This window comes from Megascapheus bottae, chromosome 2 (assembly GCF_031878675.1).
Source record: "Megascapheus bottae isolate mThoBot1 chromosome 2, mThoBot2.hap1, whole genome shotgun sequence".
NCBI classification, from domain to species: Eukaryota; Metazoa; Chordata; class Mammalia; order Rodentia; family Geomyidae; genus Megascapheus; species Megascapheus bottae.
Window position 1 is genome coordinate 45059290 of NC_143510.1, and position 26180 is coordinate 45085469.

A 26180-nucleotide genomic window follows, 5' to 3' on the forward strand; every position below is an offset into this window, starting at 1 on the left:
GAAGTGGTGCTATAGCTCATGTGGCAGAGCTCTAGCCTTGAGCAAAAAGTGTCCAAGGATAGTGCTCAAGCCCTGAGTTCAAGCCCCAGGACTGGCAAAAAAAAAAAAGAACCTGAGTAGTTAAACTTCAGTTTAAAGTCTAGAAAGCAAATCAGACAGTCTGAGCTGTCACTACTGGTCCTCGTCCTGTCTATGAGAAGAGAAGAATTTTGTCACCCAGGTCAGACAATTGCACATATAATTGAGATAGCATATAGAGGAAAGGCAAGTATTCTCTTTAATCTTTATATTTCTTTTTAATGCAGAAAGAATCACTTTTGTTATCAGGACCCTCGATAGATCCACATATGTGCATGGTTCCTTTATGGTTATACCAATCTGCATTTCTACAGAACAATAATTAGAACACAAAGATAAATGTGGCTGCAGTGGCTGGAGCTGGGCATGGGGGGACACCCCATGATCCCACCATTTGGAGGAGGAGCAGAAGGATTAGGAGTTTCAGGTCAGTCTGGGCTGCCTAGTGAAACACAATTTTTTAAAAGTGTTTTTAGAAGCATCTTCATAATAAATGAAGGGCCATTGCTGATCTTTACTAAAAATTAATATATATATATATTTTCCTTTGCTTATTTTCATGATGAGAATATGTACATTCCCCCATTTTTTATCTATTTCACTGGTAACTCCCAATGAAATCAATGCTGTAAACATGAATTATACATCTTATAACTACTATAGCTGTCTTGTGTTCTTTTCTTCCAGAAAACATGCCTGACTGAATTGTCTAATCATCTATTCCTAACAATACTTGTCTAATATATATATTTTCCCATATGCTTTAATAAATTATGTAACTCTGAATGTATAATTTTGTTCTGTAGAAACAGAATGTGCATTCCCTATATTCTAAACACATACTTGTTTGGGGATAAAAACCTAATATTTGTGGGGCCGGGAGTTTGGGCTAGTGGTAGGGTGATTGCCTAACATGCATCGAAGACCAGGGTTCCATTCCTCGGTACCACATACATAGAAAAAAATGGTGTTGTGGCTCAAGTAGTGGAACTCTTGCCTTGAGAAAGCTTAAGGACAGCACATAGGCCCTGAGTTCAAGCCCTAGGAATGGCAAAAAACAAAGCAAAACAAAAAACCCCTATGATTTGAAAGCAGGAGACATGGAATCATTTGCCATGAATTAAGAGAGACAGCTGAGCCCCACACTTAGCTACTTACACATACAAAGACCATCCTAGTGTGTTTAGTGATTTCATTGCTCTAACTAAATTAATCTGCTAAATATTTACAGGCTGAAATGAGACCTTTGCTTTAAAAATGAATTACGCTCTTCCCGTGAAAATGATTGTATGCTCTAGGGTTGAGATAAGTGTTTCTCATTTCTATTCATCAGTGATCTATGATATCCTCCAATTAATTGTAATGGTATGCACGATTAAGAATACAGTGTTTGTGTCTCAGAACTGGTGAACATTACGAAGACATGCAAATACATAAATGCATATCTGATGTGAAACTCAGATAATTTTTAAACACAAGTTTATTTAAACATGGCTTATAACAATGAAGTTGACAGAAAAACCCATTTACTGCCTGATGCCAAGTGGCTCAGGACTGTATCCTGGCTACTAAGGAGGCTGAGATCTGAGGTTCACAGTTCAAAACCAGCCTGGTCAGGCAAGTTCATAAGAGCCTTATCTCCAATTAACCACCAAAAAAACAGAAGTGGAGCTGTGGCTCAAGTGGTAGAGTGTTGGCCTTGAGCAAAATAAATTAAGAGACAGAGCCCAGGTCCTGAGTTCAAGTCCTAACACACACACACACACACACACACAATATTATGCCCTCAAGACACTAAAACTAGATAAATATTTATAGTCCTGATCCTTCTCCTCCAGATTGCTGTGTGACTAGCTAATCATATGTGGCATTCAGAACCCAAATAGGATCTCTGTGTAATATGAACGTTGCATTCTTAGACAGTTGTCTAACTCGCTAGCATTTCATTAGACGTTCTTGGGAAGAATTCCACTGTGGCCAGCTGTGGCTCACATGCCCTGTGAAATGCACACACAAGCCTGTGGGTGTCACCATGGCCTGTGCCCAGGCAGTGTCCACCTTGAGGGACCCCTCAGAGGACTGCTCTTCTGCAGTGTTTGACTGACTGAGGCTGGTGAAGACACATAGGCTCAGCAATAACGTTCAGTCACCTAGGAACATTCCCTGTGGCAGGCTGTGACAGGTGTTAGAGATGAGGCACGGGATGACACCTAGGTTCAAGTCTCTTGAATCGATGGTTTAGCAAGGGAAATAGACAATAACCAAATAATCAGATGAACACACAGAGACTTCAGCGACTGGATGGACCATAGATGTGCACCAGTCGTGGAGGTCACTGGAAGAGAGCTAACTAGATAAAAAAGAAGAAAAGGTTCTGAGACCATGTACAAAGGCCCAGTGGCGAGTGGAAATGTGGACTTTTATGGGATGACAGATGCCAGTGTGGCATGGGAATTGTGCTCTGGATACATGGAACAAGAGCAGAGCACAATGGACTCAAAGGCCTGGCTTGAAGTATTTTTGTTTTTTACAATTTTTTTAAAAATTTTAAGTAGGTATTACAAAGGAGTTTCAACTGAACAAGTCATATAAGTATAATACATCTCAATCTATTTTACAACTTCCATCGTTCTCCTCCAACTCTCCCAACTTTTTCTCCTCCCCTCCATTTTCTTACTTCCATTTTCATATATGCACATTGAGTATTATGATTACATTCCTGTCTCGCTCCATTTCTGTGCCCTTCTCTCCTTGTCTTCCCATCAGGTAGATGACTTTTCAGATTAGGCTCAAGAAAAGATCTTCCTGACTACTAAACACTAACATTATTGTTATTGTTATTATTTTGTGCTGGGCCTGGGCCTGGGCACTGTCCCTGATATTTTTTTTCCTCAAGGCTAGTGCTCTACCACTTGAGCCATAGCTCTAGCGCTGGCTTTTTGGTAGTTTATTAGCTATAGGAGTCTCACAGAGTTTCCTGCCCTGGCTAGCTTTGAACCACAGCCCTCAAATCTCAGCATCCTGAGTAGTTTAGAATTATAGGCGTGAGCCACCAGCACCTGGCTAATACTACCATATTTTAAGCACTGATTTAGCATGCTTTGTAAAATAGTTTCTGGAGAAGAGAGGAGCTGCTCTAGCTAGCACCTGGGGTGACTGAACACATACACTTTCTAGTCTTTGGCTAGAGAAGGGTAGATGAGCAAGTACCATGATATCCTGCTTTAGTGATTCCTCCGGTTGTGAGTTTTATCTACAAGCAAGAAGTACTTGCCAGTGTTTCCTCCCATTCTTTCTCGCTTTCTCCATAAAGATAAGACTTCAGATGGGTCAGTGGAACAGCACCAGATTCCGGCAAGGACTTTGTCAATGAATAGAGATGTGTAGGTTCACTTACATAAAAACAATGATGCCTGTGTTGGCCATGGCGTAAGATAAGCCCAAAATACCACTGCCCATAATGGCATTACTCAGGTTGAATGACGACATTCCAAAGGAAGTAGTTCCGGGATGCTAGAAGAAAAGGGGGCACGTTATAAGCAAACGTTTGTGATGGGATCAATCTGTTTTAGGATTCTTTTCATTCTTCTTTTTGTGAGTGTCAGTCTAGTACTGGGGCTTGAACTCAGGACCTAACCGACCCATCCACCATTCTTTAGGGGTTTTTTTGTTATTGTTTTTTTTCTTTTTGTTGTTCATGGGACTTGAACTCTGGGCCTGGGTGCTGCTCCCGAGCTCTTCAGCTCAAGGCTACCACCCTACCCCTTGAACCACAACACCACTTCGGGTTTTCTGGTAGTTAATTGGAGATGAGTCTCACAGACTTTAGTGCTGTCATTGAACCAAGATCCTCAGATCTCAGCCTCCTGAGTAGCTAGGTTTCCTGGCATGAGCCACCCCACCCGGCTCTTTGGTTTCTTTCACTCATTCAGAGGCTGGTACTCTACCATTTGAACCAAAGATCTACTTCTGATGCTTTTGGTTAACCAACTGGAGGTAAGAATCTCATAGATTTGTCTGCCTGGGCTGGTTTTGAATGTGAGATCCTCAGATTTCAGGTTCCTGAATAGCTAGGACTGCAAATGTAAGCCACCAGCTGCCCCACTGTTTCTGTATTATTCTTGTCCTCACATTCTCTTTTCTGGAGGAGATCAAAACCTAAAACCAATGACTAAGATAAAATAAAGCCATGGCTCAACTTTGAGGAAAGTATGTCATTTTCATTGGGAGGTATTGCTTGCTTTCAGCAAGTAAAAACTTTAAAAAAATACATATACAGGGAGGGTAATAAAAAGAAGGGAAAACAAGTATGATCTCAGATTATATTTGGGTTTGAATGACTTCTCAAGAATAAATAAATAAATTTCATAAATGATTTATGCAGCCATATGGCGAACAGGAAAAACAAGCCCTTATTCCAGTAAGGGCCTGAATAAACAGAGAATGTGCTGATCAAGGCCTGGAAAATTTCATTCACATTGTTTTGCCACAGAGATTGAGGTAGATGAGACACCCGCAGACCTGTTTCTTGCCTTAACCCAGAGATTCTACTTACATGTTCATCATCGTAATCACCCAGCTTCTTTTCCCCCAAAAATCCATTTGTCAGGAACTTCTGGCTTTCTGTATCTTGATGAGCAAATTGACTAAACACACACATATACATACAAGGAAAACAGCAAAGCAAAAACATCACAATGAATACCCTCAATTATATCAACATTTCAGGTGCTCTAAGGCTCTGAAATAGGGAAACAAAAAGTATGGGATGGAGCCGGGTGCAGTGGCTCACACCTGTAATCTTAGCTACTCAGGAGGCTGAGATTTGAGGATCCAGGTTCAAAACCAACCTGGGCACTAAAGTCCGTGAGGTTCTTATCTCCAATTAACCACTAGAAAACCGGAAGTGCTGCTGTGGCTCAAGGGGTAGGGCAGTAGCCTTGAGATGAAGTGCTCAGAGATAGTGTTCAGGTCCAGAGTTCAAGTCCCATGACCAAAACAAGTATGGGATGCAGAGAGAAGCCACTTAAATTTTTCTTCTTCGCCCCAATGTTCCTATCCAGTCCTCAAACTGAGCCTCATTTATGAGTAGACATTGGAAAGGAAGTAGGATGTGCTATTTCTCATAGAAAAATGGTTGATGGTAGATTTATTCTTTACATATTAATCATTCTATTCAAGGAAAAAAATTAGTAGGACCTAATCTTGTTCTCATTTAGAACACTTCCAGAACCCAGATATCAAACGATGACTCTAAGTTTTCTAAACTATTTCATATCAACTAGGTCATCGTTAATTTCCTATTACTATTTGCGCGCGCACGCGTGCGTGTGTGTGTGTGTGTGTGTGTGTGTGTGTGTGTGTGTACGTACATACTAGGACTTGAAATCAGAGCCTTGAGCCTGACTTCCATTCCCAGCTTTTTGGTGGTTAATTGGAGAAAGGTGTTCCTGGACTTTCCGGCCCAGGCTGGCTTTGAACAATGATCATCAAATCTCAGCCTCCTAAGTAGCAAGGATTGTAGCTGTGAGCTATCAGCACCCCATTTATTATTACACTCTATCTATCTATCTGTCTGTCTATCTATCTATCTATCTATCTATTTATTCTTGTGGTGCTGAAGATTAAACCCTGGTCCTAAGTGAATGCTAAGCAAACACTCTATTTTAAGTCACACCCTCAGGTCTGATTTCATTAATTTCTATTTTTTCATATATTTTTATTGTATTTAATAGAAGGGTTATGTTATATTCACCAGATAGAAGGTGCATTACTTCACAAACATTGATACCCTTTCTTATGTCTTGATCCCAATTTCCCTCCCCACAACCCCGCCCCTCAGCTTGTTTTCCCTCCTTCCCTATCCGACTTCAAATAACCAAATACGCATATATACAATATATCAGATAACCAGGTGAAATATGGTTACAATATGAGATAACCAAGGGATAGCAACATAGAGATAGCATTGTACATTAAGGACAATAATCACTCATTATATGGCTTTTGTTTCTATATCCTGGAGGTCCTTTCACATTCATTTCTTTTTTTCAAGCTGGTCTTGTGATTTGAACTCAGGGTCTGAGCACTGTCCCTTAATATTTTGAACAACAGCTCTATTTCTGGCTTTTTGGTGGTTCCTTGGAAATAAGAGTCTCCTGCACTTTTCTTCCTGGACTGGATTTGAACTGTGATCCTCAAAACTCAGCCTCCTGAGTAGCTAAGGATTGTAAGTATGAGCTACTGGCACTTGGCTTCAATTTCGTTAACTTAACAAAAGATTTGTTAAATGCTTAAGTATTGAGATCTTCACCTCATTTGAAGCCCAAAATATCCCTGGAAGGAACTTGGACAGTCCCAGCCATCAGACGAAGCAACTAGGGCTTGAAGAAAAGAAGGAACTCACCTCTCAGATTCTAAGTCAAGGACCTTTACCAGTAGCAGGTATTCCCTATTTTAAGGCTTGTGTATGTGTATGTACTGTTTATTGGAAACTAGTAGCTCTGTGTTATGTTTGGTTATATGAGTGTGTGTGTGTGTGTGTGTGTGTGTTGACTGCTCTGAAAATGCACCTGGATTATTATTAGATCACAGATGAAATGAAGAAAATTGTTAAAGAAGCCTAGTGAATTGGTGAGAGTTTAAAGGACAAGAGGGCTTGAGAACAGTGCTGTGTGCAGTACGTTGTGTTTCTGGTGTGCCTGAGTGCAGTGGAAACTGCACACATTAATTATCATGGCTCCTCAGCAGTTCCCCTGCCGGAACTTTGAAGCAATAGACCGAAGGCCAACCACAGTTCCAAAAAGCTTGACTAATGAAGCCAGCTGCCACTATTGCATATTTACCCACCAAATTACCAGCACAGCTCTTCTCATTGTTGTTACTTAAAATGCACAACTTTGCTTGCTTCTGAACAGTGATTTCTGCTAAGATAGATACAAACTGTTGGTTTTGTTTTTGGTTTTGATTTTGCTGGTCCTGGGGCTTTGTGAACTCAAAGTCTGATTACTGTCCCTAAGTCTTTCTTCTCAAGTCTAGTGCTCTACCACTTAGGGCATAGTTCTTTTTTTTTTTAATTTATTTTTTGACAGTTAATTGGAGGTAAGAGTCTTCAAGACTTTCCTGCCTGGAGCTGGCTTTGAACCACAATCTTCGGAGCTTAGTTTCCTGAGTAGCTAGGATTTCAGGAATGAGCCATTAGCACCAAACAGGTAGATGCAACTTTTAAGGCCATTTCTTGTATTAAAGGATAAATAAAGCTAATTGAAGACAGCAGCTCATGCCTGTAATCTTAGACCCCGAGGGGGTTGAGTTTTGGGAATCATGGTTCAAAGTCAACCTAGGCAGACAAATCCGAAACTCTTTTTCCCAATTAACCAGTACAAAATTAAAAGTGCTATGGTTTTTTGATCAGCCTTGATCAAAAAAGCCAAGGAAACACCAAAGGCCCTGAATTCACAACCTACTCCTAGCACACACACACACACACACACACACACACACACACGCACACGCCCCACAAAATAAGTGAAGGCTTTCCCTTAGAAATAAAGAAGAAGGGCCAGGAGTTTGGCCTAGTGGTTAAAGTGCTTGCCTAGCATGCATGAAGACCCGGGTTCGATTCCTCGCTACCACATACATAGAAAAAAAAGCCAGAAGTGGTGCTGAGGCTCAAGTGATAGAGCTCTAGCCTTGAGAAAGTCCAAGGACAAGGCTCAGGCCCTGAGCTCAAGCCTAGGACTGGCAAAAAAAAAAAAAGAAAGAAAGAAGATATTGATTATGATGAGATCCAAATTACCTTTCATATTAGGGGAGCTAATCCTGAAAACTAATCTGATGAGAAAGTGAGATGGCAGAGTACTCTTTAAGAATGGTTTAAGATCTGAGGATCACAACCAAGCCCAGTGCAAGCAGGAGAGTTTTTGACACGCTTATTTTCACTAAACTACCAAAAAAAAAAGCCAGAAGTCTCCTGGAGCCCAGGGCTCACCCCTGTTATCCTAGCTACTCAAGAGGCTGAGATCTGAGGGTCAAGGTGTGAAATGAGTCCAGGCAGAAAAATCCCCATAAGACTCTTTATATCTAATTAACCACTCAAAAACTAGAAGTGGCAGTATGGCTTAAAGTGGTAGAGTGCTAACCTTGGATGAAAGAGCTCAGGGACAGCACCCAGGCCCTGAGTTCAAGTCTCATGACCACTACCACCAATAACAAAAAAGCTGAGAGTAGCCGGGCATAGTGGCTCATGCCTGTAATCCTAGATACTCAGGAGGCTGAGATCTGAGGATCAAGATTTAAAGCCAGTCTGGGCACAAAAGGATCTGAGACTCTTATCCCCAATTAACCACTAGAAAATGGGAAATGGGGTTGTGGCTCAATGGGGTAGGGCAATAGCCTTGAGCTGAAGAGCTCAGGGACAGTGCCCAGGCCCAGAGTTCAAGCCCCATGCCCCCACCCAAAAAAAGCTGGGAGTAGAACTGTGGCTCAAGTGATAGAGTGCTAACCTTGGACAAAACGGTCAGGGACAGAGCTCAGGTCTGAGTTTGAGCCTCAGAAAAAAAGAAATGAACAATGAGTTTAGACAGAAGAACACAGAACTCAGGAGTAGCCAGCCCTAAGCATACAAGGTAACAATATTTCCTGACATTCTCCTTTATTCCTCATAGAAAAATATGCCCTCTACTCTTGCCTTCTTCCATTTGCAAACTCCAACCACCTTTTTTCTGTGATTTACTACAAAAATCTGTGTGGTTAATATGCTAGCTGTGTAAAGACTGGCTCCCACTGCTCTTAGCAAGACCCTGAGACCAGAGAATAAAATGATACTAGAGATTACAAAAACAATATCATTTAAAAGAAATATTTAAACAAAGGAATGGCTGAGACTGTTTTTTTAACTTTAATCAAGAAATTAAAATCTCTGTCCTATATATCATTAAAAAATTAGAATTTGAAGCAAGATGCATTGGAATCATAAGTTGGAATATTGAATTGGAGCCCCTTTCTAATGTGGTGTGTGTGTGTGTGTGTGTGTGTGTGGTATGAAAGTAACCCAATTATCTTTTTTGCACGTTCTTATTTTGGCACAAGATGAGTTGTAGCCCTAAAGTATGCCAAGACTGTATAAAATGTAGGCGAAATATCCCCAGTGTGTTAAGTATTTTGATACCAAAACTGGATATGTATTGAAAACATAAGTGAAATGATCCTAAATCAATGCAGTATGTGGAATTTTCCCCAAAGTTATATTTGAAAGTTCCATCTAAATTAAACATAAATAAAACCCATCTTTTAAAAGTGAGTCTAGCCAGGCACTGGTGGCTCATGTCTATAATCCTAGCTACTCAAGAAACAGAGACCTGAGGATTGCAGATTCTAGTTCATCAGCAAAGGGCTGGAAATAGAGTTGTGGTTCCAGGTAGAGTGCCAGCCTTGAGCAAAATAGCTAAGGAACTGTGCCTAGGTCCTAACATCAAGCCCACTACCAGCATAGAGAGAGAGAGAGAGAGAGAGAGAGAGAGAGAGAGAGAGAGAGAGAGAGAGAGAGAGAGAGAGAGAGAGATTTTCTAAAATTGCAATATGATGGCTTTTATTGAGCCAGGATTGGTAAGGTAAGTCACTGTGAGTGGTTCAGGAGATGTGTTATGAAGCTTAAGCAAAGCACTGTTGCTCTTTCTGTTATAACTTTTTATTTTTATTTTTGTTGGTCATGGGATTTGAACTCTGGGCCTTGGCGCTGTCCCTAACCTCTTGAGCCACAGTGCTCAATCACTCTCAGACTATTCTTATGAAAATTGCCCATTGAGCTCAGCCACTCTCTTTTGCCAAGCTCATAATTGTGTATATTTCTTTCAGATTCAGAAAAGTCCTAGGATTTGGATCATTTACTGAGGGTGATGATGTGGAAGAGAAAGAACAAAAATACATTAAATAGCATCTATATTTCACGCACTCCTTAATGGTTAGAGAAAAGTAGTCCAGGCTGGCCACTCTCCATCTTTCACTAAAACTCAGAGAAGATACATGTTTTTCAAAGTTAAGCAAATATGCTACAGACCCCTCCCCGTTTCACTACACTGTATTGTCAAGAATCACTCCACTTAGTAAGTGCCATGGTTTGTACTTTAAATGAGCTCCCTAGTCTAATCTCAAGTTCACTGCACTGCACACTTCTGTGCAAGAACAGTAGAATTTACTGGGACGTGTGAATAAAATAAGAAGTTCTTTTGTTGTGTGCTATACTGGGGCTTGAACTCAGGGCCTAGGTTCTATCCTTTAACTTTTGCACTCAAGGCTGGGGATCTACCACTTGAGCCATAGCTCCATTTCTGGTTTTGTTTTTGTTTTTGTTTTTTGATTAATTGGAGGTAAGAGTCTCACAGACTTTCAAACCCTGGCCCTCAGTTCTCAGCCTCCTGAGTAGCTAGAGTTATAGATGTGAGCCATGGATACACAACTGAGTTCTTTGTTTTAGAATAATGTTCCCTAATTCAAGTCCAAATTTGTTTGTTAAAAATTCCCTGCTGACAGGTTGAAACTTTCTTAATAAGGACCCAGAAACACAACAAATCAAAGAAAGTCTGGATAAGTGGGATTGCATTAAACTGCAGAGCTTCTGTATGGCAAAGGACACAGCTAGCAAACTAACTAGAAAGCCTACAAAGTAGGAGAAGATCTTCATTAACCATACAACAGACAAAGGCCTCACTCATATCTAAAATGTATCTACAGCTCAAAAAATTGAATCTCTCCAAAACTAATCTCCAAAGAAACAACCATCCCATTAAAAGATGGGCTAAAGACTTAAAGAGAGTCTTCTCTGAAGAAGAAATAAGAATGACCTATAGACACATGAAGAAATGCTCACCATCTCTGGCCATAAAAGAAATGCAAATCAAAACAACTCTGAGTTTCCACCTCACCTCAGTTAGAATGGTCATGATCAGGAAATCTAATAACAACAGATGCTGGGGATGTGGCCAGGAGGGATCACTAATACACAGTTGATGTGAGTGTAAAGTTGTTCAAACACTATGAAAAGCAGTGTGGCAGTTCCTAAAAAGACTAAACATAGAGCTGCCCTATGACCCAGCAATCCTACTACTTGGCATTTACCCAATCATCCATAAACAAGGACATACTAAAGCCACTAGCACAGCCATGTTCACTGCAGTACTATTTACCATAGCAAAGATATGGAATCAACCCAGATGCCCCTCAGTAGATGATTGGATCAAGAAGATGTGGTATTTATACACAATGGAATTCTATGCTGCCATCAGAAAGAATGACATAGCCCCATTTGTAAGGAAATGGAAAGACTTAGAAAAAATAATATTAAGTGAAGTAAGCCAGACTCAAAGGAACATAGGCTCAATGGTTTCCCCCATTTGTCATAATCAGTAGAAACCTTAAGCTCTCCTAGCAGAGGTTTACAATAGAGCAAAACCTAGATACATACAGCCATATAGGATGACACTAAATGAAAGGACCTCCAAGATATAGAAATAAAAGCCATATAATGTGTGATTGTTGTCCTTAATGCACTATGTTATTTCTCATCTCTTTTGCTGTCCTTTGGACATCTCATATTGTTACAGTATTTTACCTTGTTATCTGATATATTATATATATGTTTATTTGGTTATTTGAAATCGGATAGGGAAGAGGGGAAAGCAAGATGAGGGGTGGGGGTGGGAGTGGGGGGAGGGAAATGGAAATCAAGACATGAAAAAGGGTATCAATGTTTGTGAGTAACGCACCTTCTATCTGGCGAATATAATGTAACCCTTCTATTAATTACAATAAAGAAATCCCTGCTGAACATCTTTAGCCATGTAGCATCTGTGTCACATAACATTTTGTTGGAAATGAAATTCCTAACTGCATACCTACTTGCACCTACTTCCTGTTTACTAGGCAATGTGATATGTCAGGAGATGGATGAGGCCGTTAACCTGTACTGAAGGTGTGATTAACACCTGAACAAAAACAGAGAGAACAAAGAAGGATGCTCAGTCACCTCCCTGCAGTAGGGCTGCAGAGCAGAGCATTTAGAGAAGATTTCTTAGGAGTCCTGATTGACTCTTGAAGCGTGAATATTGCTGGGCACCAGTGGTTCAGGCCTGTAATCCCAGCTACTCAGGAGGCTGAGATCTGAGGATCGCAGTTCAAAGTCAGCCCAGGCAGAGAAGTCTGTGAGATGCTCTTATCTCCAGTTAACTACCAGAAAGCTGAAAGTGGAGCTGTGACTCAAGTGATAGAATGCTAGTCTTGAGTGAAAAAGTTCAGGGACAGTGACCTGGCCTGAAGTTCAAGCCCTAGGACTGGCACAAGGAAAAAAGAAAAGATAGTAATGTTTTCACCAAGATGGGAATTATGAGGGAATGAGAGGTTTTCTTTGTGCTGTGTTTTGTTTTTAAATTGTTTTTGTTGTTGTTGTGCCAGTACTGAGACTTGAAATGATAGCCTGGATGCTGTCCCTTAACTTTTTCAGTCAGCATTAGCTTTCAGAGACTTTTCTGCCTGGGGACTTGAACTTTTGATTCTCAGACCTCAGCTTCCTGAGTAGCTTGGATGATAGATGCGAGCCACTGGCATTGGGCAGACAGTTGGATATATGATCTGATACTCAGTGGAGTGTCTGGCGTATGTTTCATCCCATGGATGAGCCCAGGACAGCTGTGGAAGACCTTCCTCAGTGGACACTTTTAGTATGACAAGAACCCTGGAGAGGTAGCAACATTCCCAGTGAGAATGCTTCCTGTTCCAGTAAGAAGGAACAGTCTAAGAAGAAGTCAATATAAATAAAATACAAACTACACTATTAACAGCCATTGTAACCTCAATTCCAAATCAGTCACACAAAGGTGGACATTGTACTATACTGAGAGTTCTGGATCAGAGAATTGGTGTGTTACTACAAATGTTGTTATCTCAAACTTATGTATAAAGCAGTCTACCTACTCCCGATGAGATCATTGTTTTCTACATCCAAAACCCTGGGCCTGTCCACCAGACCCGGTAATGTTTTTGCCAGTCCTGGGGCTTGAACTCAGGCCTGAGAACCATCCTTGGGTTTTCTCAAAGCTAGTGCTCTACCACTTGAGCCACAGCACCACTTGTGGCCTTTTCTGTGTGTGTGGTACTGAGGAATCAAACCCAGGGCTTCGTGCATGCTAGGCAAGCACTCTACCACTAGGCCACACTCCTCGCCTCCCCCCAACATGGTGATTTTTAACACCATACCTGTTCATGGCTGCCTTTTCCAACTTTCCCATCCCCGTGTAGCTATCTTGAATGCTTTCTCCACTGCTGCTCTCGTCATCAGGTTCGATGTTGACATTTCTCAGTTCCATGGGATCCATTTGACCTGTCAGCGCTTTCTTGTCCACACAAGAGCTCCTTCAGTGTAAATAATATACTGTACCTGTGGCTTAAGGCTCTTTTTCTCTGTGATGATGTTCGGAACACCCTGTTCTGCAAACAGAACACAAAATAAAAACCATCATTTTCTTTAAATTACATTAATTGGAATCATCTACGGTTGTATACCAGTTCTATAAAATCAGTAAAATCCTGAAAGTTTCACAAAGATATGTTGGGAAAGTTTCCTATTACCCTCCCCCACCCCTCCCAAAAAAGAAAGTAAATATGTGAGAGTTAGAGCAAAACAAAAGACTAATTGCTGTTAAACAAACAATTTAGAGATTTAAAGTGCCAGTGCATAATGAACCCAACAGGTATCCTGATAGTTACTAAAAAAAAAAAAAAGTCAACACAAAAAATTCAATACTTGTAAGCAGGCTGTGATTAACAAGGGGACAAAGTAAACGGCCGAACACGGAAGAACTGCTAGGTTGTTTCTACTAGTGGTACCTAGAAAGAAAACAAATGCGTTCATTTAGCTGGGCAGGAAATTATGACCATGAAAACGCATTACAATATGCCACCCATGTTAAAATCAAGGTTGGAAAAACATCTTCAAGCCTGTAATCCCGCCTACTCAGAAGACTGAGAGCTGAGGTATGCAGTTCACAACCATCCCTGGTAGAAACATCGTGAGACTGGTCCCAAGTAACCACCAAAAATCCAGAACTGAAGTTGTAGATCTAGTGGTAGAGCACCAGCTGTGAGCCAAAGAGCTCATCAGTCAAGCTCTGAATTCAAGCCCCAAGATTGGCAAGTTGTGCTTATGTGCCTGTCCTCGCACACAACCACACAACAACAATAACAACAACAAGAGAACAATTTTCATCTAGAGCCTGAAGCCACAGTTAAGAATAGTAATAAAAAGAAATCTGATAGATCTTAGAATCATCATCAATCACCTTAGAATCATTATTAATCACCACCTATGCCAAATTCAATGATTTGATTTATTCCATATTATCCAATTCTGTTTTAACAACAGAGAGGCAGCTTTTAATCGCTACTCTGCCTTGACTCATTGAGTCTCAGTACAAGCTACTGAACTTTTCCAAAGAACCTCAGTTTCCCCAGTGAAAAAAGGGGGACCAGTGTTGTGTGTGCATATGTGTTCAAATGTCAGGAACCCATCTCCAATAAGGCTTGTTCAATTATTTCTGAACTATGTGCTGAGAGAGACACGAAAGAAATGGTTTTAAAATAGTCAGGTCAGGAGCATGGCTGAGTGGTAGAGTGCTTGCCTAGCATGCGTGAAGCCTTGGGTTTGATTCCTCAGTACCACATACACAGAAAAAGCCGGAAGTGGTGCTGTGTGTGGCTCAAGTGGTAGAATGCTAGCCTTGAAAAAGCCAAAGGACAATGCCCAGGCCCTGAGTTCAAGTACCAGGACTGGCAATAAGAATAGTAATAATAATAGAACCAGTCCTCTGATAGAGAAATCTCAAGCAGGCAGTGGTAACCCACACCTATATAATCCTAGCTACTCAGGAGGCCGAGATTTGAGGATGCTAGTTGAAAGCCAGCCAAGGCAGAAAAGTCCATGAGATTCCAATCTCCAATTAACCAGCAATAAGCTGGAAGTAGAGCTGTGGCTCAATGGAAGAATACTAACCTTCAGCAAAAAGCCAAAGGACATAGCCCAAGCCTCGAGTTCAAACTCCAGTACTGACAAAGACAAACAAAAAACTGAACCAAAAACAAAACATAAAAAGAAATCCTAAGCACTGACACTAATGTAAACATCGCTCCAGAAGTCAAAAACCCATATATTCCCTGACAAATCTGAAACTGCCACAGAGGAAAGCAGACCACCTGCACCTGTGCAAGGCCAAAGTAAAATGTGTCAAACATACATGGAGACTCACTGGTGTGAATAGCAGTTGGCCCAAGAAACGACAAGATTCACAAATAATTAAGCAATTTAAGTAAGTCTTTTAGATTAATATAATAAAACAGAATCCAAACTCAGAAGAGAAAAATTGTAGACGGGGTATGGTGGTACGCCACCTAATTTCAGCAGCTGGGAAGTAAAAGCAGGGCTAAAGTTCTAGGCCTCAGCTGCACTGTGAGACCCTGCTCAAAAACTTTAAAAAACAAAAAACCCCAAACTAAAAAACCAGCAATGAAAGGAGGTCACTTGGAAGGAGGAAAGGAGAATCACTAGACCACACGCCCCGCCCCTGTCATAACCTTTTTTGTAGGCCATTCTAAACATGGAAAACAGACCACCAACATGCATATGATATTATGATTGTGTAAATAAATGACTTGCCCCCCCCAAAACAAGTACCATATTTGACGACATAAGAACTCAAAGGTGATCTTAGATAATCAAAATTCTAGAGGCACGCGGTCTATGCTCATTCTTCTTCCTGTGTGGCTGCCTCTTTACTCTGCCCATCTTGCTTAGCTGCCAATGTTTCTTAAATATGTATTCATCCTTCATATTCAATTCATTCCGTGTTGTGCTGAAACATTAACTTGGGCAATTTCTTTATACAATGTCTTGTGTTTGTAAAGAGAATTTCTGAGTTGTTTCAGGCTAGAAAATGTCTTTACTTTATCTTCAAAACTTCGCTGTCTGAGTTTCTAGGTTCAGAATCATTTTTCTTCCCAATATTGAAGTATTTCCACTTGCTTAATTTGTGTGTGTGTGTGTGTGTGTGTGTGTGCGCGCGCGTATTGGGATTTGAACTCAGAATATAGGCACTGTTCCTTAGTTTTTTGTGCTGTACCACTTGAACCACAGCTTCACTTTTAGATTTTTTTCATATATTTTTATTGTAATTAATAGAAGGGTTACATGATATTTGCCAGATAGATGGTGCATTAATTCCCATACATTGATACCCTTTCACATGTCTTGGTCCCCATTTCACTTTTAGATTTTTGATGCCTAATTGGGAATAAGCATCTGGTGGATTTTCCTCCCTGCGCTGTCTTCAAACAGGGATGCTCATATCTCAGCTTCCTTGGTAGCTAGGATTGCAGGTGTGAGCCATCAACATCTTCTCTTACTTGTTTTCCAGATTCAACTGAAGAGTCTGGTTCTCATATCTTTGTAGATAACGTTATTTCCTGAAGGGTTGTTCAGTTTTCTTCTCACCCTTATCTGAATTTTGAGTAGTTTTTGAAAATCATCTGACTCAGCTTCTGGAAGGCCAATTCAATGAAAAGCCGCCACCGCCGCCTCCGCCTCCTCCTCCTCCTCCTCCTCCTCCTCCTCCTCCTCCTCCTCCTCCTCCTCCTCCTCCTCCTCCTTCTTCTTCTTCTTCTTCTTCTTCTTCTTCTTCTTCTTCTTCTTCTTCTTCTTCTTCTTCTGTCCCAGGGCTTGAACTCAGGGACTGAGCACTGTCCTTGGGCTTTCTCAAGACTAGAGCTCTATTACTTGAGCCACAGCACCACTTCTAGTTTTCTCTATGTATGTGGTACTATGGAATCAAACCTGGGTCTTTGTGCATACTAGGCAAACACTCTACCACTAAGCCAAACTCCCAGTCCAGCCTTGTGCCTTTATTAAGAACAGAAAAAAAAAAAAAAGAGGGCTTTACTAGAAGTGAAGCTCTGGCTCAAGTGGTAGAGTGATAGCTTTGCGAGAACCAGCTCAGGGATAGCACCTGGGCTGTTCAAGCTCTATGACCAGCAACGCCAGACAATGATAACAACAACAAAAATAACACACACACACACACACACACACACACACACACACACACGCAAGCATGTACGTGTGCCCCTGCTTGAGGAAAGCACCCCAGTAGATTTTTTTAAACAAATATAATAGAACATAATTAACATACTTGCCTGGCTCTATGAATAAATACCAAACTAATCTATGAATCACTGTACAAGTAGGAAGAAATTCCATGATTGGGAGATGTGTTTGGCTGGCAGAAATTCCTCTCCTTAATGGGCTCGTGGAAGCTCATTCACTGGATCACTCATTGGAGGTATTTGGTTGGCAGCCTTATATCTCTCAGCCTCTATCCTTCATCCCCCTACTTGAGTCTGACTTATTCATATAGTTTTGGGGTTTTTTTTTCAGTTTTTTTTTCTTTCAACAGTTATCTGAAATTCATCTATTCATCTTCCACGATCAATGTTATATTCCAAGTGACTCACTTTCCAGCCTCAGAGAGGATTTTCTTCTTACCTAAAGTCAAGCTTCCGCCTGTGCTATGAGTTACTACATGCTCAGATATAGCTCTTCAGTCTCATATTGAATCCCAGTTTCCATTTACTACAGCAACTGGGCTGCTTTCATTTGACCACTGCACAGAGTGCTCCATCTATGTATGTATGTATGTATGTATGTATGTATGTATGTATGTATGTATGTAATCTATCTATCTATCTATCTATCTATCTATCTATCTATCTATCTATCTATCTATCTGTGTCAGTACTGGGCTTAAATTCAGAGCCTGAACTCTATCTCTTAGCTTTTATACCTAAGCTATGGATACCACTTGAGCCACAGCACCATTTTCTGCTTTATGGTGGTTAATTGGAGATGAGTCTCACAGACTTTTCTGTTCAGGCTGGCTTGGAAAAGCAATCTTCAGATCTCAGCCTCCTGAGTAGCTAGGATCATAGATGTGAACCCCACACACCAGGCATTGGCCCACATTCTTAACGCAGGTGTCTTTCAATTTTAACTAAGACAACCTGAAAAAAAATTGTTAAAGGCGGATGAGTCAGAGAGCCCTCCCCTGACCCCTGCATTTAAACTAGAGCTCCCATTATACATTCTTATAGTGTGCTTTCCTTTTGTTCAGAGTTTTCACACTTGGTGCTTACATTTTTTTTCCCTGTGGGCTCATTTGACAAATAAGTGGGAACACCATGAGAAAAGGAACAGCACCAAGTCTGTAGACTCTATGTCCTCTCAGCGTGGGCTGTAGTCTACCAACACCAAAGCCACATGAAATCATCTTCATCATAGCTACACATATGCATTCCTGTCCCAGTGTTTGGAGTAAATATTTCAAAACACAATGGAAATGCTCCCCTCTGGTTACCAAGAGAAAGCAAAGCTCTGTTGACCAAACAATGCTCAAAATGCTCCCCAAAGAAGAATCAGATACATTGGGCAGAATTTTCTGGATCAGCCTTCTTCCTCTTTGAAGTCAAGTTTCTCTTGGACCTGAAGAGGACATACAATCAGACAGGAAGTTTAAGGTGGGCCCTGGGCAAAACTGTAAAACTCTACCTGAAAACAAAGCAAAATGCAAAAAAAAAAAACAAAAAAAAAAAAAAAAAAAAACATGTAGAGAATTGCTTGGATGATAGAGCTCCTGCCTTGCAAGCATGAAGCCCTGAGTTCAAATCCAATATCAAAATAAAATAATATCTTATCATACCAGAAGACTTCTAGTTTCATCATGTTTATTAAGACCTATGTAAGTATCCAAAGTACCCAATTCCCTACATCTAAATCCTAATTGTTAAACATTTCCTCACATTCTTTGAGTCAAGAGAAGACTCTTAAAGCAGCTTTCTCAAATTTCATCCATGTGGCTCAACTTCAAAGAAAGACACTAAAGCTGGTAAGCAAAACTGCCCTCGAGTCAAAAGGCAGAAGTTCTGACCTTCTGAAGGTACTGCAAACATTTATTTTACCTGATAAAAGAAGGTGCAAAGAGAGCTGATGTCATCAGAGCAGAATTCCCAGCATGCTCTGGTCCTTCAAGCCAGCCCAGAACTTACAAGTTCATGGGTAGGCTCAGGCTTAGCCAGCAGCCAGCTTTGCCGAGCACTTACTCTTAGGCTCAGCAAGCAAACAAACACTGGTTGTGCAACTTCAGAAAGCCAAACTGTCTTATATCCAAGGAACTAGTTGAAAGCTAACCTAAAATATACCTCCAAGGCTGGGAATGTGGCTTAGTGGCAGAGTGCTTGCCTAGTATGCATGAAGCCGTTCCTCAGAATCACATAAACAAAAAGCTGAAGTGGTGATGTGACTCAAGTGGTAGAGTGCTAGTCTTGAACAAAAGAAGTTCAGGGACAGTGACCAGGCCCACAGTTCAAGCCCCAGGACTGGCAACAAACGAACCAACAAACCTCCAAGGAACCAGACACCAGTGGCTTATACTTGTCATTAAGCTGTTCAGGAAGCTGAGATTTGAGAATCACGTTCGAAGCCAGCCAGGTCAGGCAAGTTTATGAGATTCTTATCCTCAATTAACCACCAAAGATCCAGAAGTGTAACTGTGGCTCAAGTGGTAAGTGTGCCAGTCTTCAGCAAAAAAGTTAAGGGACAGTGCCCAGGCTCTGAGTTTGAGCCCCAGTATCAGCACGCATACATCTCAGATAAATGAGCCTGGCTTTGACAAAACCAACCTAATATTACCTTTCTATTACACTGTCTCACATTTCCCCAGTGGTAACATTGCAGTCACATTTGGAGAGACTATTATTCTCCTGCATGATTTTGCACAAAACTTAGCTTTCATGACATTTGGTCTGAGGGCCTTCTTAGAAAAGAAATTGCACTCAACAACAAATCCATAGTTATTGGACTATTCCTTAGTCAATATTTGACCATTTCCATTCCTTTCCTCTACTCAAGTATAGCTGAGAAATGTGTAGGGAGAACTAGGAGTTACAATAGAGACCCTCATGCTGAGGTCTTTTCCCTTGGCTAAAAGTAATCTAGGATTGCTAGTATAAAAATGGAAACAGCTCATGCTTGTAATCCTAACTACTCAGGAGACCGAGATCTGAGGACAGAGGTTCCAAGCCAGACAAGGTAAGAAAGACCATGAAATTCTTATCTCCAATTAACCACCACACTGGATGTGGTAGAGAGCTAGCCATGAGTAAAGAAGCTCAAGAGCAGACTCAGGACCTGAGTTCAAGCCCCAGGGAAGGCAGGAAGGCAGGAAGGCAGGAAGGCAGGAAGGAAGGAAGGAAGGAAGGAAGGAAGGAAGGAAGGAAGGAAGGAAGGAGTCAGGATGAGGTATGGAAGATCACTCATAAAATTTGAATAGCCTGCTTTCCCGCAGACTTTCTAGCTTTATCCTTGGAGACATAGATTCTGTAGTTATTCATTTGTAATGGTTTGCATTGTGATATTTTCATACATTTCTGTAACATTGTCACATTCATCTCCTTCCTCGTGCTCTCTTGTTCCCTGTCCTTCCTTCAAGTCCCTTTTCTGTCCCCACATTGTCCCTTTTACTTTCCTTCCTTCTTTTCTTCCCCCTCCCTTCCTTCCTCCTTCTCTCCCTCTTGTTTTTTTTAAAGTGTTATTATCTTTAAGTAGTTGTAGAAAGGAGTTACTATTCAATCACATCGTTTATGAACACACTGTCACCCCTTTCTACCTTCTCACCTATCCCTCCAACCCACCCCTTCCTCGCTTTTCTTAACTTTGTAGGTAGGCATTCCTCTCTTCACTCCCTCTTTCCCTCTCTCCCTTTACCCCTCTCTCCTTCCCTTTTATAGCCTTTAGTATTAAACCTAGGGCCTAATAGGGTTAAGCACACATCCTACCACTTGAGCCACCATCCAGCCTTTTGGTGGTGGGGGTTGTTTTCTATCAAGGTTTCACCTAGGGAAGAGCACTTTTGTTACTTGCACACTCATGTTTATTGTAGTCACTATTCATGATAGTCATGTTAAGCAATTGGCAGTACCCAACAATAGATTAATGAATGAAGAAAGTGTGGCATAATGAACAATGACCTATTGTCCAGCTATGAAGGAGAATGAAAATGTGTCACTTGCAAGAAAATGCATGGAACCAGAGATCAACATGTTAAGCAAAATAAGCCAATCTTACAAAAATAGATGTCCCGTTTTGTCTAGTCATTTTAATATAATTTCCCAAAGAAGCTTCAGTTCCTATTTTTCCACATAGTACGAAGCTTGCAGAATAATCAGAGGTTACTAACGTGTATGATATCATTAGAGTGAATGCTGGGTGCTCTACATTTAATAAATGGTATTGAATCACCTCCAAAATGTACATTTTATATAATGGATACTAGGCTATAACCAGATAATAGGATTCTTCTTGGAAAATAACTTGTTTTCTAACTCATATATTTAACAAGAGCCACTTGGATAACATAGTAAAAAAGAAAACACTAAAGTTGAGTCATAACTAACTACAGTAAGCACAAATATTACCAAGATAATCCTAGGCAGGACATAACTTAAATATGAACTAAGGGGTCTTAAACTCTAAAACAAGTGGCCATCGTTTTCAGAAAATGCAGACATATAGAAAATGGAGTGGCTGGGAGTATAGCTTAGTGGTAGAATGCTCACCTAGCATGCACAAAACCCTGGGTTCCATTCCTCTGTACCACATATTCAAAAACGCCAGGAAATGGTGCTGTGGCTCAAGTGGCAGAGCACTAATCTTGAGCAAAAAGTGTACAAAAACAGTGCCCAGCCCTTAGTTCAAGCCCCAGGATTGGCAGAAAGAAAGAAAGAAAGAAAGAAAGAAAGAAAGAAAGAAAGAAAGAAAGAAAGAAAGGAAGGAAGAAAGAAAGAAAGGAAGGAAGGAAGGAAGGAAGGAAGATGAGAAACTAGGATGTCTCATTTGTTAAGACCAAACTTCTTTGTAGCCCACCATCAATGATTATAAGGTATTTCTTCATTTCAAATATTTTTCCCTGAGTTATAAAAACGTTCTTAGTTGTGCTCTAATCTGGATTTTAGACTTTAAGAAAAGAAAAATATGCTGTATACTCTGTAAGATAGTCAAGGTCTACTTAAATCCACCAGCAATTCTTCCCATCTGATGAATGTATTTGAAGGAGAATGGCTGTATTCCGAATTGAATCTAGTAAACCTATGTTTATAGTTCACCCAAAAATTGACTCTTTAAAGACATCGTTAAAGTAGTTGAATTAAGAAGACAAGGTAAACCATCATTCTTTTTTCTTTTTCCTTACATAGCAGTAGAGCACAGGCCCTTAGTCACATTTATGTGTCTTACTTAGGTGATGTTCCTTCTGAATTAAATTGTTGTGCTTTTCTTTGTTTTGTTTTTGGGACATAATACTTAATGGAATAACAATGAGACTGTATTTCTATATTATAAAATTGTGTGTGTGTGTGTGTGTGTGTGTGTTGGTCTTGGGGCTTGAACTCTGGCCTGGACACTGTTCCTAAGCTTCTTTTGCTCAAGGCTAGTGCTCTACTACTTGAGCCAGATCTCCATTTCTGGCTTTTATTATGATCATTTATTGGAGATAAAAATCTCATGGGCTTGTCTTGCCTGAGCTTGGCTTCGAACCCTGATCCTCAGCTCTTAGCCTCCTGGGTAGTTAGGATTGCAGGTGTGAGCCACTGGCTCTGGGCTCTCTTTTTCCTTAAGACGAAGTTAGCTCTTTATTATATCCAGTGATTTACCAGAAGACACAAGAAACTGAGCCTGTTATCTGCTTTTGCTTTTCCTATGATCCACTATCCTAGATCAAACCTCAAATGATTGGTAAAAGAAAAACTGCAATCAGGATCTGGATAAATAATTTCTATGTTTGACACTCTACTTCACTGATCATTTTTTCCCCTAAAATAATAACAACAAAAAAGCTTCCCAAGGAATATTTTCAAATTTTTAATTTGTAATGAGTAAACTATCAACAGACTAAAAAGAAGAAAGAAAGCACTATTGTAAATGGGAACAGTTATGTAAAAACAGATGTACCTTAATAATTTATCCAGTCCTGTGCAGTCTTTCATGAATAGTTTGGAATGGCAGACCCCTGTCCCAGAGCTGACTTATCTGAACTTTGGAGATCCAGACAATGATTTAAAAACCAGTGGGAGTGAACGAGACAAGCCAATCAGCACTGCCATCTTCTCCCACCCAACACCTCCCTCTTTCCAACTTGCGTCATCTTTGAAAAGAGAGCGAGAAAGAGTGATGGAGAAGATAATTCAGTTTACTGTAGTACATCTGGATTCAACATCGTTGAACTGGATTCAACCAGTTTCTGTTGCTTTTAGAATGGTAACTTTTCTACAATATACTCCCCCAAAAGCTTTATTTTGATGTCATTAAGATCCCAGAAGTGATTCAACTGATAAATCTACAAATGTGAATTTTACAGGGTTAGTCAAAGAACAGCTGATAATAATAGGCATCAGGTCAGGCTTGTTAATGAAAAAGTATAACCACGACATGTAAGGAAGTTTAACTTAAAAAAAAAAGTTGACTTGTTCATGGAAAATTATAAATACTTCCAAATGGTACCAAGTTACTCAAAGCATGTAAAGACTGCAAATTATATATATATATATATATACATACATACATATATGTATATATCATATATATATATCATCATCATCATCGTCTAGCACTGCTGTCACTCCAAAGTCTGTTGGATGTTTTCAAACTACTTCTAACTTAACATTTTCCCATTCTTTAAAAAAATAAAAAAAATTTAAAAACTTAAAAAATTTAAAAAACAGAAACCCTCCTTAGCTCTCTATCAAAGGAAGAGTTAAAATACATTAGCAAATAGTTTATTCTGTTATAAAAATGTATCAACTATACATTATTCGGAGATTAAGAAAAGGTTTAGAAATCAAGGCAGATTAAGGGTTCTTTGCCTTTTAAATATTTGGGACTCAAACAAACAATCTGATAACCAATCAGAAGCAATGCTAGATTACAACAGTTATGTCAATTCCAGTTTCTATTAAAAAAGAAAAACTTTCGCTAAACATCGTTCTTTGCTTGAGAAACCCTTAAGTTGATGCAATACATTAAACATTAAGCAAAATGTCTTGTTCCATTTCTCTCTCTCTCTTTTTTTAATGTGTCCATTTGGTCTGTTCACTTTTAATGTGGTATATCTTACAGCTGTTTCTTTGTATGGTCTCCATTTTAAAAAAAGATCTAAAGAATATTCGTGTTCAAATTATGGTTTCTATCATACATATAACTATGACCTTCAAACATAAGATTTGATTTTATTTATAAGATTAACCAGATGAAAATAAGAGAAAGCAAACAAAATTGCACTGATCATTAGAAAACCGAACTCTTCTAACCTAGGAAAATTCATTTCAGTAATGGGTCTCCTGAACAAGAAAGGCTACACTCTAATCCATGCTTTATTCTAGAATATCTTTATTTTAGGTAGGGAGAGATGAGATGTATAAATATTTTAAGGCTTTGCCTCTCTTACGACTTTAAGCTTTAGCTTCCTTGTAATTCTGAGCTTCAAGTAAAATAATTATAACAAGTTAGTTGGTTAAGTTTATCTTACTACCATATATGAGATGTATAATGAATCTTATTCTTCATAGCAAAATTCTTACCACAGAACCTTTAGAACACTGACATACAAATCAACTCCAGAGCTGAAGTGTTGCAGTGGCTTACCCCTGTAATACTAGCTGAGATCTAAGCATAGCAGCTCAGGCTCTACCAGCTCAGGCAAGAAAGCATGTGTGTCTCTTAACTCCATTTCACCAACAAGAAAGCCAGAAATGGAGTTGTGTCTCAAGTGATAGACAGCCAGCCTTGAGTAAATAAAGTTAAAAGACAGTGCCCAGACTATGAGTTCATGTCTCAGTGCCAACAGAGATTTGAAAAAGAGAGAAAAATTAAATTCAAAGGATTAAGGTACAAGTTTGTTGTTAAACTACTTTTTTTCCATTGGCCATTTGACATTTTGTGGTCCAAATTAATGAGTTACTTTAATTCATAATAAGTTTTCTTTCCTATAAAAAGAAACTTAAACACAACATTTCAATGTCCTAGTTCTAGTTCTTAAAATCATACTATAGTGTAATGTTACATATCCTCAGAAATAGACTGAAACCCTCTTGATTTTTAAAAACATAGTGAATGTAATATATAAAGAGAGGCTCTATTTTAATTCAAGTATCATTTCAGAAAGATGAGAAGGAACACAATATATTCAATCTTTTAAAATAAATCCTAGCAACTCAGGAAGCTGAGAGCTGAGAATTATGGTTCAAATCCAGGATGCACAGGGGAATCTATGAGACTATTTCTTAGCAATGAGCAAAAAGCCAGAAGTGGAAATGTTGTTCAAATAATAGAGCACTAGACTTGAGTGGAAAAGCTAAGGAACAGCACTCAGGACCTGAATTCAAGCACCAGTACTGGCACACACACACACAAAACTAACAACAACAACAAAAAACACTTTAAAAAAGAAGAATATAGTGAAAAGAATAGTAAGTTTGGATAATAAAGCAATGAGAGGAACCACCAGAAACAGACGTGTACCGCTTGGTCTGTGGGGCCATGGCTAGAACTAAATAAGATGCATCCTTGTGAATACACACTCAGCTTCCCTAGGCTATCTCAGCCTAGGGATTCTTTTCTTATATTAATACTTCTTTTAAAAACATCTCTTTCACAAGCACACAATCCAAGCTATGAATATTATGTGATCACTCTCTGAGAAGCAAGGAACTTGCCATGCAATAATTTCTTCACCTAGAGAAAGTGCGAATATGGCTATTGAATATGCAAAACTGTCAGCTCAAAGGAAAGTGATCTAGGTTGCCCCTCTGTATTGAATTAGTATTTTTCTCGACCATATTTAAAATCTCTGCTCATGCTCACTTTCAGTGAGCTCCACCAAGAGAAAACTTGGTCTGGATCCAGTTAAAATTAGTCAGTGTTTAAAAAAATACAAGCAAGCAAGCAAAGAAGGTGGGAAGGA

The 26180-nt window shown here is 39.8% G+C and overlaps 1 protein-coding gene across 1 annotated transcript in view; it reads right to left on the minus strand.

The window, feature by feature from the left end:
- Window positions 1-23242, minus strand: part of Slc38a4 (solute carrier family 38 member 4) — a 49269-nt gene extending 26027 nt beyond the window's left edge. Inside the window, exons 1-4 of the mRNA XM_090324605.1 lie at window positions 23174-23242; window positions 13327-13557; window positions 4634-4724; window positions 3476-3591 (exon numbers count right to left, since the gene is read on the minus strand). Coding sequence (XP_090180731.1) covers window positions 3476-3591; window positions 4634-4724; window positions 13327-13445 — 326 coding nt within the window. The 5' untranslated portion in view covers window positions 13446-13557; window positions 23174-23242. The remainder of the gene's footprint in view (window positions 1-3475; window positions 3592-4633; window positions 4725-13326; window positions 13558-23173) is intronic.
- Window positions 23243-26180: the final 2938 nt, after the last annotated feature.